Below are 17,956 nucleotides of genomic sequence, written 5' to 3'. Positions count from 1 at the left end.
ACAGGTGACTTTACCATAGATGTCGTAATTTTACCGTCTTGACTATTACCCGACCTAGTGTCCTTTAATTTTTTTATAAAACACGTGGCTGTTTTCACTTCTTTAGAACTAGAGCTAGAGTGTTTCAAACTAGAAATATTGCTGGATGGTTGTGGCGTGAGTCTCTGCTCAGCTTCTTTGTTTTCCGATGTTTTTTTAGCAACGGTTTTAGGTTCTGGAGTGCCGTCAACATTTTTGTTTATATCTACATAACTTTTATTAGTTGCGGAATTGTTGTGTAATGGATCTGTTTTTGTATAATCTTTCTTAGCCGAATTAGACATATCATTTAAGTTAGATACTTGTTGTGATACTTGTATTTTTATTGGATATTCTGTATCTTCTTTATTTGGTTTAGTTGGAACAGCATTTTTTGATCTTACCGACTCCTCCGTCGGATTTTTACTAGTATTTGATATTTGTGATGTTGTTGTACAGAATGGTGTACTTTCTTTAATTTTATTGACATTGTCTTTGTTTTGTGAACATTTTAATGATACATTAGCGGTATCACTCTTTTTTAACGATACGTTGAGTTTTTTATCAAGTGTTTTACATGTGTTAGAAACTGAAGTTACTCGCGACACTGGAGATATTACTTCGTCTTTGCTTTTATCAAATTCTTTAACGTTGTTGCCTGATTTCACAATCCCACCTTCGATGGTTGATAAAATAGGAACTGGGGTTACTTGCACCGGTTCCATTTGTTTTATTTTGCCGTCAGTGTGTATTTTAGCTGTAGTAAAAATCAACGGACTCTGACTATATCCTGAGGGTTTACTTGTGTCTACCTCGACTAGTATTTGAGTTTTAGCTGTGATTGTATTTTTTATTCCATCTGAGGTGTTAAACACATTGGTATTCATATGATTATGATTAGATGCAGCCGATAGAGTTATTCCTGTTAAATCAGTAACTGAAGGCTTTGGAATTCTATCATGTGCTAGTAAGTTATCTTTGTCTTTCGCGCTTACGAAATCAGTCTTCGTCTTTGACAATAACATTTTAGCACTTTGTTTTTCAATTTCACTTTTCTCTTTACTCTTATGTAGCAATGGTTCATTTACCGTGTCGTCACTTTCATTGCTGAGATTCTGCACTTTTTTCTTAATAGAGTTTTTAGTGGATTTTAAAATACCTGGACCAGACTTCTTTATTTCGTTCTCAATGCTGCTAGTAATGGATGTGTTGTCACCGCCATCCTGAGACAACTGTAACAAAAACATATTTGTCGTAGGGATTTAACCTAACTGCTAGTATGCTATGAATAAAAATAGATCGAACATTGGAATTTAAATGATTAACGTCCGTAAGTACGTCACGTTTTTAATATTTTTTCAATTCTTTAATTAATTTAAAAGTAACATAAGCAAACAAACAAAAATAATAATACAATTATTAAGTCACACCAATTTATTAAAATAACATTCCTCGCACACATCCTTCCCTAGTTTTGTAATTTTGTATGTACAAAAACTTTGCTCCGCCGAGCTTATAGAGCTGCGCTGAGCGAGGATAGGTGAATGAAGTGTTTCTATTGGTTCATGACAAACACGGGGTACGCTACGCATCTTCGGACATCTCTGGTGGAAACGCAACCTTAAGCTCCACATGTGTGTGTATGTGTGTGTCATTTTTACGTATCAATTTATTCGTCAAAAGTGTTGCTCAGTCAGCCGCAACTGGCCCATTTTGGTCCGTAGTGTGTAATTGTATAATGTATATGAAAGGTAATATATACCTTGCGCATGGCGATCAGAGGGTGCGCATGCGGGGGTCAAGCACCGCGCTCGCGCAGCACGGGTCGGCCGTGCAGCAGCAGAACCGGCGGCGACAGCTCGGGCACCGAGCGCCGCGCAATTGCGCACACCCCTGCTTTGACCGGCGGGCCCCATTCGTCAGTCGGGCGAGCTAGTACTCGAGCTTTCTGTAAATATCAATAGAGCTTTATATCCACAGACACAGGAAGATACTTAACAGTTTCATCATTAGGTATGGTTAATTTGGCGAACATTGTAACTTTTACCTTAAAATAAAAACAGATATACTTGTGAAACAATTTTAGGCACCTCTATATATGATCACTGTCTTCTCATTCCATGCTTAAACTCAAATATATTGTGAGACAAAAAATAAATTCTATCTAGATCCAATATCCAGTTATTTATAGTTTTATTAATCTTTAAAATCAGTCTTGATTATTAGCCATCGTGGTTCCTTAGCGTTTATTTATTATATTACCAATTATTTATTAAGTAAAACACAATGAATTAATTATGGAAAAAGCTGTAAACCTCCATGATAGTGAGGTCGTCAGGGCCGCTGCAGATTTTGTCGACGGCCATGATCACGACGACGAGCACGGGCAGCACGCCCAGCATCCAGCCGACGGCGTCCGCCCACATCGGGTAAACGTAGTGACCATACGATGCCGGCTTGTACTCGATCCAGTTGAACACGAGGATGAACTGCAGTCAAAACATGGACACATGCCACTATTATTACTAATAATTTATTTGCAAGAAATCTAAAATTGATAATTCTTACATATATAGGTAAGTATTATGTACTCGTAGTCTCGTACTTTACCTAGAATTAAGACTATGATTAGGTAATCAATTTGTAAGGGCTACAAACCACCAAAGCAGCAGGAGTGATACATCTCCACATGGAGCTCCAGAAGATGACCCACAGCATGGACTGCCGTCCGATCATGCACTGGATATCGCGACAGAACTTCTCGGCGCCGTAAATCCAGGCGATCAGAATGCACTCGCCAATTGCGATGATCAACACCGACCAATTGGCCGCGTATTTATCCATTAATTGGAGCCAGTACATCCCACTCTGCAATAACTGTTATTATTAGGCGAAGGTGTTGTCAAGTCCCGTTTTCTGACTCTAAAGCTAAAAAAACCGGCCAAGTGCGAGTCGGACTCGCGCACCGAGGGTTCCGTACATTACACAATTTAAACAATGTATTTTTTATGTGAAACGTTAAGTGAAAGGTAAATTGCGGTTTACGATTTATGACGTATTAAAAAAAACTACTTACTAGATCTCTTTCAAACAAATTTTCGGTGGAAGTTTGCATGGTAATGTACATCATATTTTTTTTTTTAGTTTTATCATGTTCTTATTTTAGAATCATTTTCACATAATACATCTACTTACCAAGTTTCGACAGTATAGTTCTTATAGTTTCGGAAAAAAGTGGCTGTGACATACGGACGGACAGACAGACAGACAGACATGACGAATCCATAAGGGTTCCGTTTTTTGCCATTTGGCTACGGAACCCTAATAACGATACCTCTGCCTTGTTATGTCGAGGGTTCAGTAACAAACATTACAAATATAAAAACGTGAATGTGTGTGTAATTGACCTGAAGACCTCGCTTCGCTCAGCCAATATTTAATCAGTCCGATAGAGATAGAAGATAACTTACGTTAGTAGTAAAGATAAGTCCGCCCAAATAGCCGAAGACAGCAACTGCCAGTACAACCCACACTTTCTTCTGTCTCAAGTTAGGAAATCTATCCAAGATAGCGGTTGTTACGGTCTCCATAAGAGCAAACTTGAAAAGGAAATAAATACATTTAAAATCAAAATTTTTACTGCCGGTAAAGAAAAAGATAATTAAATGTCAGCAAAGTAGGTACCTACCTGAGAATCGAGTCCAAGGGTCAGCAGCATTACGAAGAAGAGGATTGACCAAAGTGGCGACACAGGCAGCCTCGTCACTACTTCAGGATACACAATGAATGCCAGTCCAGCACCTTGGTCAACAACTTTGTCCACTTCCACTTCCAGTTCATGTGCCAGGAATCCAATCACGGAGAAAATTACCAGTCCGGCGAAAAATGACGTTAATATGTTGGAAGCCGCAACTATCAATGAGTCACTGTAAAGCAAAAAAGGTTTTTTTTTAATCATTTGACATTGACTTGGCCAATTTTGTTGAGTTAAGGGTGAAAACTGTTGCATACAAAAAATCTCTTCTAACATTAATTAAATATATAATAGGTAGGTAATTAATATCTTAGAAAATACAAAAAGACTAGGCGTGTCAAAAATAAAATGAAAATTGTTTTGATTTCACTTACATGTAGCAGTTGTTTGAGAATTTGTTGTAAGATGATAAAGTAATGAGTCCACCCCATGCCGGGCTAAGGGCGAAAAATATTTGCACGGCAGCGTCACCCCACACCTGAAATATCGCGGTATTAATTATACTATAGAATTACGAGTATATTATTAAAATTAGAAACAACTCGGTTCAAGAAAAAAAAGAGTATGATAGTCTAGTGATAGTTCAGTTAGTATTAGGTATTAGAGGTAGGTAGTTAGGTATATTTGAATGACCGCTTCCCCTAATGAGCAAGTGAAATAGTTACACTGTTAATAAAATTGAATTAAAATAAAACAAAAAGAATGCCCAAATTTTTATTTAATTAGGAAATCGATTTTGTTGTATTAAAACATTTTCACAGATAAGGAATTTGTTGTAACAAAACTGTTTATTTTTATGCTGGTCGTAATTTACGTAATTAACGCATCAGAGGGTTTATGATTATAGATAAAATACAATACACGGTGCCCGCGAGGAATCTGAACGACTGGTTTGGCCTAGTGGGTAGTGACCCTGCCTGTGAAGCCGATGGTCCTGGGACGGGATTCGGGATGTATTTGTGTGATGAGCACAGATATTTGTTCCTGAGTCTTGGGGTTTTTTCTATGTGTTTATATATTTGTATATTATATATATATCGTTGTTTGTGTCTGAGTACCTGCAACACAAGCCTTCTTGAGCTTACTGTGGTGTCCTATAATATATAAAAAAAAAAGTATTTTACGCTTAATTCAGCTTGGCTTTTGAAACATTTCTATTTTTGTTTAAAAAATTGTAATATCGGTTAGTTATTATGAAATATCAACACAAACCATTAAATAATCCTCTATGTATAAAGTAAAGCCCTGAGCATAATTTGTAAACATTTCTTTTGAAGCCAGTATTTTATCAGAAAAGCTAAAATACTCACTCGTCAAAACCCTCCATAAAAAAGAATTACAGACGAAACAAATAAATATAGAAAATTATTTATATTCCAAATATTTGAACTATTTATGCATATTAGATAAACAGCGTTCTTCGATTCGTTATTTAATTCAAGTTATTTTATTTTATTATCCAAACAAACAACGTGGCTTTCGCAAAATCCGTCCGTCTGTCCTTCCGTCTGTCCGTCCGTCTGTCCGTCTGTCTGTACGTCTTTCTGTCCGTCTGTTTGTCACCAGGCTGTATGCTGGTGTCCTACCTATAGTGTCAGTTTGACGTGATATTTTTGGGACACCCTGTATATTTATTTTGTAGGAAATTTTATACATATTATTTACGTAAAAGACAATTTTTTTGCTATGGGCTACCGTTTACGAGTTATTTACAAAAAACTAAAAAAATCAACAGTGCAAATTATAAGTAACTTTCTCACTTTAATATATTTTGAAATGTTAATCCTAGATATAGCGAAAAAGTGTACTAAATCTTTTTTGTAAATTTTTTTTATGTAGATTACGTATGTAATAGAATAGAATATTTTTTAGCTACGAGCCACTGTTTAAGAGTTATTTACGAAAAACTATAAAAAGGGACCCAAAACGCCCGCGCGAAATCGCCTTTTCATACAAAAGTAGTCCTCATTTTCCTCCCTGGATATTAACATTATTGAAAACATTTTGACACAATTCGTTGTATATCAACCATAGCTATGCCCCTACGTTTAATTTTTTTCGAATTTTTAATTTAGGAGCATTTAAAAATTTGTATAAAATCTGTGTTTGGCTCCCAATTTTTACAATAGTCAAAAAAATCGAAAAAAAGTCAAACGAAAGGCATATCTATGGTTAATATACATCAAATTATGCAAAAATATTTTCCATAATGTCCACATCCAGACAGAAAAATGGGGACTACGTTTGTATGGTGAAGCGGCCGTCCCCTTTCCTCTTAAGGAGTATCTATTATGAGATTTTTTTTTAATAATTGTATAATCTATGCCTAAAAATGAAAAATCACAGCATGACATTGTCTCTTATAAAAATAAAAAGAGATAGCGAGAAAGTTCTAAGGCACGCTTTTACACTAGAGACGCAATTGATATCAATATGTATTTTGTATGGAAGAAAGAAAATATTTAAAAAGCATAGTTCCTATTATCACCTCAGGACTGCGTGGTTAAAGTGTTTCGGATTCCAAGCGGGCACATTGTATAATTGTACTTAGCATAGAAATTACTTATAGCTCGACACTTAAATTAACTTTACGTACTTGAGCGTTTGCTAGTTGAGTAAAATCCGGTGTGAGGTAAAACATAATTCCGGTCCCAGCGCCTGGCAATGTCACTCCGCGGAAGAACAAAATCACCAGCACAACGTACGGAAACAGTGCAGTGAAATACACGACCTGCAAATTTACCAACATGACAGCCTTTTCTACTGTTTTTCTACTCGTCGACTTTAATGCATGAATTAAGACTTCGTATACCAAACTATAATCGCGTACCTTTTTACACGACTGCCCAAAAAAGAGAGTGTAATGTTTTACTAATATGGGCTCCCGACTCAAATATAATGATACTTATACCAAACTCTTTAGTGAACTACATAATATATAATGAATTTGAGCAATCACGAGGGCATCAAGAGGACCGAAAAAAACGATAAAACAAAAGACATCAACGAGCTTCTTTTTACAATAACGCATTTAATCTCATAAGAAGGCTCAAGGTCACGCAAAGGGCAATGGAGAGAGCTATGCTCGGGGTTTCTCTGCGTGATAGAGTCAGAAATGATGATATCCGCAGTAGAACTAGGGTCACCGACATAGCTCGCAGAATTGCAAACTTTAAGTGGCAGTGGGCGGGGCACATTGCTCGCAGAACTGATGGCCGGTGGGGCCGGAAGGTTCTGGAGTGGCGTCCGCGTACCGGAAGACGAACTGCCGGTAGGCCTCCAACAAGATGGAGCGACGACCTGGTGAAGGTCGCGGGAATTCGGTGGTTGCGAGCGGCACAGGATCGGTCGGAGTGGCGAGCCTTGGGGGAGGCCTATGTCCAGCAGTGGACGTCTATCGGCTGACATGATGATGATGATGATGATGATTTAATTTAGGGTGCTACTTGGACTTGTACGGAGGTGCAGTGGTCGGGCATGTTTGCGGAGCCAGGCGTGGATGGCTTTCATGCGATCATGAGAAAGCGCTGTGCGGTGTGCCTCCTTGCTCGGTAGGCTGAAGGAGTCCAAATAGTATCCTAAGAGTGTTTGCTGAGATATGGGACTCACCGATGCTTCAAAATTGGATCAATATGCGGAGTGCATAAAAGCAAACAAATAACAAAGCAAAGGTGTAGCAAAGTAATATATTTGTATTAAGAATCTTAATGATAATAATATAATTTGTTGTGTTGTATTTAAATTATAAGGCTCATCCGGTTTTGTCCGGTTTGTCTTGTAATTGTACTATTTAACGTGTTTTTATTAGGTATGTAAGTTACTTACACATAATTTATATGGGTTATATTATGCCTGAAATAAATTGATTATTTAATTTTATTTTACTAAAAAAGGTTATTGATGTCTTTTGTTCTATGCTTTTATCTACCTACTGAGATACTTAGAGTCGGTTGCACCAAACCGTCTTTCACCATATTACCGTTCGCTAAATTTTATTGTATGGAAAGTTTCATAGTTCTCTGCTGCTTTACGTTAATCAGTCTGTTAATTGTGGTTGGTGTAACTGGCCCTTACCTAATTTTGTTTAATTACATATTAAGCTTGTATAGTAGAAAAAGTAATGTATACGCGTATGAAGAATTTAACAACAACTTTGCCCTCTTGTAAAACAAATAACTAATTAATATATTAGTTACCTACTTCAAAAGTTATTAAAGTAGCCGGGTTTCTTTGTCTAACCCCGTAGTCACCCTAGTCTACAATACGTTCACAATTTCCTGATACCTTTCCAGATGACTGCACCCCTTTGCACAAGCAAAGGAAAACAATAAGCCAAGCAGCAAATAAGCACGCCGCCATGTCCAATCTTATGTGACCTGTTTCTTCTATCCCCGATGAAAGCCCGAGCACCTTGTTACTGCAATTAAAAGTAATGAACTTGCTTAATGGTAAACTAATGCTACATCGTGCTATCCACGCTCCGTGCCAAATTCTTGTCATGGCGTTGCTTCGAAATAGAAGCTGACTAATTTAACTACTTAGTTAGTAGTATTTAAACATTTATGTTGAAGCCATATAGGCCAGGAAATAAATGGCCAAAAAAAGTCATAGAGGGAAATGCTTGGAACACAATTTTTGACTTCGTAGCTTTGTTTGGACTAGTTAGGAGGTGAACATATCAAAAGTCCCCGGCCGTAACCCTGGTGCTGAGGGGGAGAGGATTTGAGGGTTTGAAGGTTCCGACATTTCATGATCTGACTAGCGACTACCAGCCATATCGTTCAAACCTCAACGTTTGACGATTTGCCTGGCGACGTTTAGGCATATCAAATAAGTATGGTGTGATATTCCTATCCAAAATTATAACAATCATAATACACTTGGGTGCTTATTAGGCAAAAACAATAAAAATTATATTAGTAACAAAAACATACAGGGTGAAATTTTACCACCGTTCATACTCTGCGTAGTGACTTTATAGGTCATACCGAGCAACTTTTATTATGGGACCAATGCCGAAATCGCGAAAAATTTTTTGGCGGTCCCATAGAAATCAGCCGGAATATATGAAACAGCCAAAAAATTTTTCGCGATTTCGGCATTGGTCCCATAATAAAAGTTGTTCAGTATGACCTATAAAGTCACTACGTAGAGTATGAACACTATGAACGGTGGTTAAAATTTCATCCTGTATGTAGGTACTTAAATAACTTTGTAGGTCGAGCAATAAGCGGGACGACCAAATACAAACCTACTCGTAAGTAGCAGAATGATTATTTATAATATACAATGGGTAGGTAAATGGGATAACGTGTGGTTGAATGAAAGTGGTTAGTACGTAACTTACGTTGTAGTTTCCAATGTCTTTATTTTTTAAGATTTTCAAAGTAAGTTGTGTTCCTAAAGGATTTGTCGTGTAATTTCCATTCTCATATTTAACGCCCGATTCCATAACTATTATTTTACCTTAATTATTCAGTGAAAGCGACCTCATTAAATGTATTTACTTAGTCAGGTTTTCTAAAATGCACAATACACACGTATTTTACTCTCCTCGTATTCGAAATAAAAAGTAGTGTTTAATAAACTCGGATATAAGCACCCATTTGTGCCTTTCATCCACTTTCATCCCTTGTTGTTTACTATTAAGTATACGCACTACGCAGTCATTTCACACAATTCAAAATATCTGGAATATGGATCACATGGGCTAGTATTAGGTATAAACACTTGCTTCCTTTAGCGTTTGAACAAACTTCCTAGCCTGCGGGGTTTGGATTTCTTGGTACTCGTAACTTACGTGAAGTACTCCTCCGCCGGTGGCCGCCTCAGGGCCGATTCTGCTAATGCACTGATATTATGAGCAATGGTGTAAGTCTGGTTGAAGCATTTTCTCAGGTAATACGTTCCATTCTGTGCTTCACATAAGTCGGCTTCCTCATATGAATAACAATCTAAAATAAGAAAGGTATCATTATGTAAAGTAAAGGTACCATTTTATCTACAAGTGTCGTTACAATAATTACCAAGAAACAATTATAGGTATATTGCGGCTTAGACGTGCGCCGATTAAAAATTGATCGGCGGCGGCGTGTTTTGGGCGTGAAATCGGCGTGACCTTGACTTTCAGGTATCTTAAGAAAAATCATTAAATTATTGTTTTTATTCAAAATTTTATCAATCCAGGTTGCTGGTCAGTGAACTATGTATAGTTTTGAATAGGCTGTCAGCAAAATAATATTTATAAATGAATATATATAGGATAGGTGTAATAACTTGATTTCCGTAGTAACTGGCTTGCATTAAGGGGTTACTTGGTCCCAATGAACTTCAATCCTTGACATGATATACTCAAAGTTAGAAACTTATAAAACGACTCTACTTACGTTCAGTGCTCCAGTCGGCGTCACAATTCTGCCACGGCAGTTCATAAAAGATGCTGGTGATTGAGACAGCCATGTAGTATATAGTCCAGGCTATTATGAGGTTGTAATACAGCATTACAATGCTGGAAACGATGACCATGCCGTAGCCAAGCCCACGGAAGAGAGGACAAAATTGGTTGTAGACAGCCACGGGGCCCAGGGCGGCGTACTGCCCAAAAGAGAGCTCCATGAACATAAGCGGGAGACCCGCTATAATGAGCATCACGGTGAACGGAATAAGGAATGCACCTGAAAATAAAAATCAATGTTAATTTGCAAAAAAGGGCCTGGCCGATACTCAAATAAACAATTCTCTGAAATCAAATCAAGATCGATCACTATACTTAAGTAAATCGCTAGAAAAAAAAAATTACACAACGTATCAGAATTACTGCTACCACATTGCTACCATGTATTACTTAGTTACTGCTTTAAGGCCAATTCAAACTTTTGATGGCAAAATATTGTCTTCGGTTACCGCGATAGTTACTCATGAAATAAAACTATGAAAACGGATTATATCGCGTATATTGAATTTATAATACATCCCGACGTTTCGAACTCTTTACAGCGTTCGTGGTCAACGGGTGACTGAACGCTGTAAAGAGTTCGAAACGTCGGGATGTATTATAAATTCAATATACGCGATATAATCCGTTTTCATAGTTTTATTTTTGATGGCAAATTGATATGAAAAAAATGTATACACATAAGTTTGTACATGAGGCGCGAGTGAGACGCTCGGGCGAATAATAACAAAATATATACACATAAGTTCGTACATGTTAGGCGCGAGTGAGACGCTCGGGCGAATAATAACAAAATATGAGTGTGTACTTAACTCTCTTCCGAAAATCGTTTTTTCCAGATCGCGATTTTTGCCATTCGCAATTTTTACTGGTGAAATTATGAACAATCTTTTTCGCTATCGGGACATATATGGCACTCTAGTCAATAATGTGAAACCATGTGAACCATGGAAGATATTTCGATTAGTTGAAATTTCCCGTAATCGAAATTGCCCCCTGCACCTTGCTCTTTGATTTCACCAACAAATGGAATGACCATTCGACAGAAGAATTATCGAACTTCAATATATACTCTAAGAACAAATTAAATTATTTTCTATGAAAATATTATATTATTTCAGTTTATTTCAACTTCAATATAAGATAATAATCTGCATCATTTTATACCTAATTAAAGATTTGATAAAATATTTAAAGAAATATTGCACAAAAAGTACACAGACAAAGAACACAGCAGTTGTTTCTAAGAGTTCGTGCATAACTTGGTTGACTACGGAGTTTTCAGGAGTCCCCGCACTGGGCTAGGCCTGTATCGCGGGAGACCAGCAGATGTACATTTAAAAGTTCATGCAAGTCAACGAGAAAATAAAAGATATTTGTATAATTAAAGATAAAGAAACTCATGGGTTGAGATGAGATACATGCAATCGACCAAGCGTTAGCGAGAACGTTTCCCTTTCAGCTTGGCCAAAAATGCTTTCGCATCCTTTCGTTTCGTATGGTAATTATGGTATGCTTTCGTCCGGATGTTCTCCTCTACAGGTCGCATTTCTCAACCAATTTTAGTATTTTTTTATGAGAAGTTTCATTAATTAAAAAGATTTCCTTGTCGATACAGTTTTTGTACATTTTCAAAATGGCGGATTCAGTTTTAATCTATGATCGCGAGGTCTACTACAGCTCACAGAGCCACTAGTAATAGCGGAAGCCGCTAGACCCCAATTTCAAAGGAATAGCGCCAATCGATGTACAGGTTAGCCGTTTGGCACACGCATACTAGAGGTCGAAACAAAATTTTTGACCCGCAGTTCCTAAAAAAATTTCGCTGGGGGGGGGGGGGAGTGGTAAAACATTTCTTTTTTTGTATGGATTTTTTTTTTTCAAAAACCTAGTGTGGTATCATACGAAAGGGCTTTTTGAGGCGATTGTAAAAATATATCACATCATTACATTTCGGGCATTTTTTTTAAATTAAAACAAAAAGAATTTTCGAAACATACCAAGTTTGGGCTCCTCCAGACACGATATGGCTGACTCCTCCAGACAGAAAAAAAAAAAAAACTAAATGAAATTATTTTCAAAATTGCTTTCTTGGGGTTAGATAATAAGATATTACGTATCATTTGTGGTATATTGTACAAAGAAAAATCGATAGGGTATAGCGTATCTGAAGGATACAATCTTGATATTTTGTGTCAAAAACTAAACAAACTACCTATATACCAACTGATGAAAGGCGCAGTTAAAGGGTTAAAGAGGTATCCCGTTCGATATATGGATATTACGTATCATTTTATGATTAATATGTACCGTATCTGCAGTATAGTTCCATAAGTCTCGTGAAATAGGTATTGAAGTAGAACTGTGTCACTTTGTAAAATTGAAAAAAAAAAAAAAATTGTTAATGATATTATTTTCAAAATTGCTTTCTTGGAGTTAGACATGAGGATATTACGTATCATTTATGGTATATTGTACAAAAAAATCAGCCATATCGTGTCTGAATCTGAAGGAGCCCAAACTTGGTATGTTTCGAAAATTCTTTTTGTCTTAGTTAAAAAAAAATGCCCGAAATGTAATGATGTGATATATTTTTTGAAACTCCTCAAAAAGCCCTTTCGTATGATACCACATACGATAGGTTTTGGAAAAAAAAAATTTTCCATACAAAAAAATAATGTTTTACCACTCCCCCCCCCCCCAGCGAAATTTTTTTAGGAACTGCGCGTCAAAAATTTTGTTTTGGCCTCTAGTATGTTGTGTGTGCCAAACGGCTAACCTGTACATCGATTTGCGGTATTTTTATACGAACGGGTTAGACTATAATTATTTACAAAAAAATCGGATGTGCAAGTCGGACTCGCCCACTAAGGGTTCCGTACAAAAACTTTTTTTTTACAAATTTTTAGTTTTGAGATTTTTCCCTGTAATTGTTGTGTAGTGTATGACGATATTACTTGCCAAATTTCATAGATCTAGGTCAACGGGAAGTACCCTATAAATTTTGATTCCCTTGATTTTCTGTTTGTCGATATTTCTAAATTGTGTGTATTTGCAGCAAACAAATAAACGCTTATCTATCTATCTATAGTGTCGAAATATACGTTTTTTGCAGCATAAACAATCAACATAACAACATTTTTTCACAGCTTCAAAGGGCCATAGACCTGAGCCTATGGTCTTAATTTCAACTCGATATCTCCACGCATTTCCGAGATAAAGGGTCTTGACAAACAGACGGACAGACGGACGGACAGACGGACAGACGGACGGACAACAAAGTGATATTATAAGGGTTTATATTTATTCAAATAAAAAATTATGTTTATTCACATTTATTGTTAGGTATTGTGTAAAAAAAACGCCATGGATGCAATATGCAAATGCATAATGCAATAAATGAATTATGAAATATATACATATAAGGGTTCCGATTTTGCCATTTGGCTACGAAACAAAACCCTATCCCTAAAACTGTATAGCAGGCAACTTACTTGTCACTTACATAACAACATAACTGACCGCAAGTCCTACTAAAGCGGCGGCGTTTAGGGTGGGTTTACCCTATTGCCTTGTGCTGACAAGGCGTTTTTGATCAAAGGTTTTCTAATTAATTAGATTGCACGCAAACTTACATAGGTATACATATATATTTGAGCTATATACTTTCTTAAGGGTCTCCGGCAGGCTCGGTTCTCCATACAAACGTAATTCCGCTCTCATTTTAAAACGACTTGCTAGATTGCTCTAGAACTTTGTACTTAGGTACATAAGGATAAGGTCTATGTTTGAAATTAGATACAATCGTTAAAAAATACAGCGACTAAGTTTCTCATACAAAACTTGTTTTTGCTTAATTTCGTTAGTTTTATAAACTGGAGCTATATAAACTAATTTCAGACCTAGATATACCTCATGTCATTGTATGTGCAAAGTTTCATTACAATCCAACACGTAGTTAAATGAGAGCGAAACTACGTTTGTATGGGAAGGTGCAATTTGGCCGAGCTTGCTGGGTCTCACATATAAAGGATGATAAAATAACTAGCTACTTACATAATGTAGGTAAACATTTTATTGATAAAAGAATTGCTAGTTACTTTTACGTTTATCATTAACACCTACGTTGCGGCAATTAACTGTAACTCGTAATTAAACATACTTTGCATGCAGTGAAGAAGTTAATCAGTGAGGTGCGAATGTGGTAAGTACATTCGCCATAATCGTTATGACGTTTTGTTACCGTTCATAATTGATTACAAAATAACACATCAGTTGTTAAGTTTACATGGATTAACGCATTAATTTATAATTATTCTGTAATCGAACGAGCGAGCGAAGTGAAGTTCTTACATTCAACTTGGAACACACAGATGGCTAGGGGCACGTCACGTCCCGGTATTTCGATGTTTTTAAGCTGAACTATCAGAGGATAGTTTAATAGACAATAACATAAGTAAATTTGTTCTAACTTAAATGAAATTGGTTCAGGGCATTATATTTTAGTCATTAAATTATGAGCAGGCTCCAGTGTTGGCCGAACGCTAATGCCATTAACCATTAAAAATTAACAATTAAAAAGGTTAATGGCCATTAACCATTAGCCATTTAATTCGGATTAAAGTTAATTCGGATTAAATTTTTGAGACGTTAATGGCCATTGAAGTTAATTCGGATTAACTTTAATTCGGATTAACTTCAATGGCCATTAAAGTTTCAAAAAATTAATTAGAATTACTCTCAATTGCATTAACGTCTAATAAAATTACATTCGTGATATTTTAAAATGAGACAGCAAAATGACCCTGACTGAACCCTGGCAGTAGTAGCAGTACCTACCTACTACCTAGTAGAATTCTGGTTTGGTGCAACACAGACATACGCGGTTTTGGTCATTTAAATCGTCTTGATGAGCACTTCGGAGAGCCGTACCCATGATAGAGCTGATGCTGAACCCTGGCAGTACCTAATGGATCTAAGGTTTGGTGCAACATAGGCACACGCTGTTTTAGTCATCCGACTCGTCTTGATGAGCACTTAGGAGAGCGGTACCCATGATAGAGCTGATGCTGAACCCTGGCAGTACCTAGTGGATCTAAGGTTTGGTGCAACATAGGCACACGCTGTTTTAGTCACCCGACTCGTCTTGATGAGCACTTAGGAGAGCAGTACCCATAATGGAGCTGATGCTGAACCCTGGCAGTACCTAGCGGAACTAAGGTTTGGTGCAACATAGGCACACGCTGTTTTAGTCATCCGACTCGTCTTGATGAGCACTTAGGAGAGCAGTACCCATGATAGAGCTGATGCTGAACCCTGGCACTACCTAATGGATCTAAGGTTTGGTGCAACATAGGCACACGCTGTTTTAGTCACCCGACTCGTCTTGATGAGCACTTAGGAGAGCGGTACCCATGATAGAGCTGATGCTGAACCCTGGCAGTACCTAGTGGATCTAAGGTTTGGTGCAACATAGGCACACGCTGTTTTAGTCACCCGACTCGTCTTGATGAGCACTTAGGAGAGCAGTACCCATAATGGAGCTGATGCTGAACCCTGGCAGTACCTAGTGGATCTAAGGTTTGGTGCAACATAGGCACACGCTGTTTTAGTCACCCGACTCGTCTTGATGAGCACTTAAGTGCATATAGGCATATGTTGCACAAAACCTTAGATCCATTAGGTACTGCCAGGGTTCAGCATCAGCTCTATCATTGGTATGGCTCTCCGAAGTGCTCATCAAGACGAGTCGGATGACTAAAACAGCGTGTGCCTATGTTGCACCAAACCTTAGATCCATTAGGTACTGCCAGGGTTCAGCATCAGCTCTATCATGGGTACGGCTCTCCGAAGTGCTCATCAAGACGATTTAAATGACCAAAACCGCGTATGTCTGTGTTGCACCAAACCAGAATTCTACTAGGTAGTAGGTAGGTACTGCTACTACTGCCAGGGTTCAGTCAGGGTCATTTTGCTGTCTCATTTTAAAATATCACGAATGTAATTTTATTAGACGTTAATGCAATTGAGAGTAATTCTAATTAATTTTTTGAAACTTTAATGGCCATTGAAGTTAATCCGAATTAAAGTTAATCCGAATTAACTTCAATGGCCATTAACGTCTCAAAAATTTAATCCGAATTAACTTTAATCCGAATTAACTTTAATGCAATTGGTTAATGGCGGAACTAATGGTTAATAAAATTGATCAATGGTTAATTAAAATTAACAATTACGGCCAACACTGGCAGGCTCCATCAAGTGATTTTGGAGCTAGAAGAGCCTAGAAGGCCAAAAAGCTGTTTGTGAGGGGTCTTGCTATTCTGGTCATCTTATTTGCAAGAAAGTATGGTCCCGTTTGGTCGGTTTGGTATCAAATGAAAGTGCTCTGTTTAACTTACAATTTTAAAATAATTAGCAAGATAAAACGAAATAAAATAAACATAATATACTTAATATAGGTATAGGTAGGTAACATACCAAGGGCACAAAATTTTGATAGGTATTTTTAATTGTTATCTTTAGTTGTTATAATTGTAGTTATTAGTTTTAGTTATAATGAGTTTAATAGGTATTAGACATTTGACAAGAAAGATAACGGCTTACCACAGATACAGTTTATTTTATGGTGACTTAAATCCTATATACTATATATACTACTCTTTGCCTTGCAATAAATCGCACGCGGTTTTCGATCCTTTGCCGACTAAGTACGAGAAGGTGCCTGGGGTAGGTGCATTCAATTGATCTGATCTATTTGATGAACCGCGAGTTTTCCGTTCGGGGCGAACTACTATTATATAGTTAGTGTAAACACGCTTGTGGTAAAATACGCAATGGTTGGCACTGAAAAGTATAAATCAACTGAAAAAAGAAACAAAGGTAAAAAAGACGCGCTAAACGAATGCCGAGACCAACTGGCAGCTCACGCTTAGCAATGACACTAAGAAGACGTGTTCATTTATTTGCCTCTGAATTATGCAAGAGCGTTAGATATATAAAGGCAGATAACGAAATTGGTTAGTATTTTCGCGGCAGGCCCCTGGAACTCACCTCCCCCGTTGTTGTAGCAGAGGTAAGGGAAGCGCCACACGTTGCCGAGCCCGACGCTGTAACCCAGCAGCGACAGCAGGAAGTCGAACCGGCCCGTCCAGTTCCCCCGCTCGGGCTCCGCCTCTTCTGCCGGAGCCTCCACATCCGACTCTTCTTTACTCTACGTACAAAACAAATTGATTACGGTAAAATTTGGACCCGGGTATGTCCCTAAACTGCGTCCAATAGAGAGGTATGGGCACTGTGGATGTCATCTCGCTTTGTGGTAGGCACAGACCACCTAATTTTCTAAAGACGTAGCTCAGAGCAATATTATTTTATGAAACAGATGCTGCCAAAAATACAGGGGTGCGGGGGACGAGGTGAGCGAGTCTCGTACCGTGATTAGTCCCTTCAAAGACACGTGGGCGTCAGACATCACAAGAATATCATCGAGTTCGAAGCGCTGCCTCATTTAATGAGACGTTTAAATTAAAATTTATCCAAATCTCTAAAAATCGGTTTACCTGTGAAACGAAATGCCATTTTTTGTACACCAGCTTTTAGTGTTAGTGTTCTTGTCACACAATTTGACACAACAATAAAGCATTTTTCATAGCAAAAACTTCTTCGAGCCACCGATGTTTCTAGATCGAGCCCGGTCCGCCGACTGGAGTAACCTTTTATTTCTGTGTATA

General features: G+C 37.6%; 3 protein-coding genes across 3 annotated transcripts in view; 2 read left to right on the top strand and 1 right to left on the bottom strand.

Moving 5' to 3' along the window:
* Positions 1-17,956, top strand: part of LOC134741530 (uncharacterized oxidoreductase YrbE-like) — a 445,968-nt gene that overhangs the window by 244,064 nt on the left and 183,948 nt on the right. The window lies entirely within an intron of this gene.
* LOC134741785 (sodium- and chloride-dependent glycine transporter 1-like) lies at positions 1,113-17,697 on the bottom strand. The gene is made up of 13 exons (XM_063674679.1): positions 17,659-17,697; positions 17,280-17,439; positions 10,159-10,446; positions 9,573-9,726; positions 8,057-8,189; positions 6,369-6,503; positions 4,147-4,250; positions 3,707-3,944; positions 3,489-3,617; positions 2,677-2,886; positions 2,334-2,507; positions 1,781-1,966; positions 1,113-1,250 (listed from the first exon to the last, which is right to left on the bottom strand). The coding sequence occupies exons 1-12, from the start codon at positions 17,695-17,697 to the stop codon at positions 1,817-1,819; spliced, it is 1,914 nt and encodes a 637-aa protein (XP_063530749.1). The 3' UTR covers positions 1,113-1,250; positions 1,781-1,816.
* Positions 5,949-17,956, top strand: part of LOC134741550 (large ribosomal subunit protein uL22m) — a 115,336-nt gene continuing 103,328 nt past the window's right edge. Inside the window, exon 1 of the mRNA XM_063674375.1 lies at positions 5,949-5,953. The gene's annotated coding sequence lies outside the window, so the exon portion shown is untranslated. The remainder of the gene's footprint in view (positions 5,954-17,956) is intronic.

This window comes from Cydia strobilella, chromosome 5 (genome assembly GCF_947568885.1).
Source record: "Cydia strobilella chromosome 5, ilCydStro3.1, whole genome shotgun sequence".
Taxonomy (NCBI): domain Eukaryota; kingdom Metazoa; phylum Arthropoda; class Insecta; order Lepidoptera; family Tortricidae; genus Cydia; species Cydia strobilella.
This window is presented reverse-complemented; position numbering and strand designations above follow the sequence as displayed.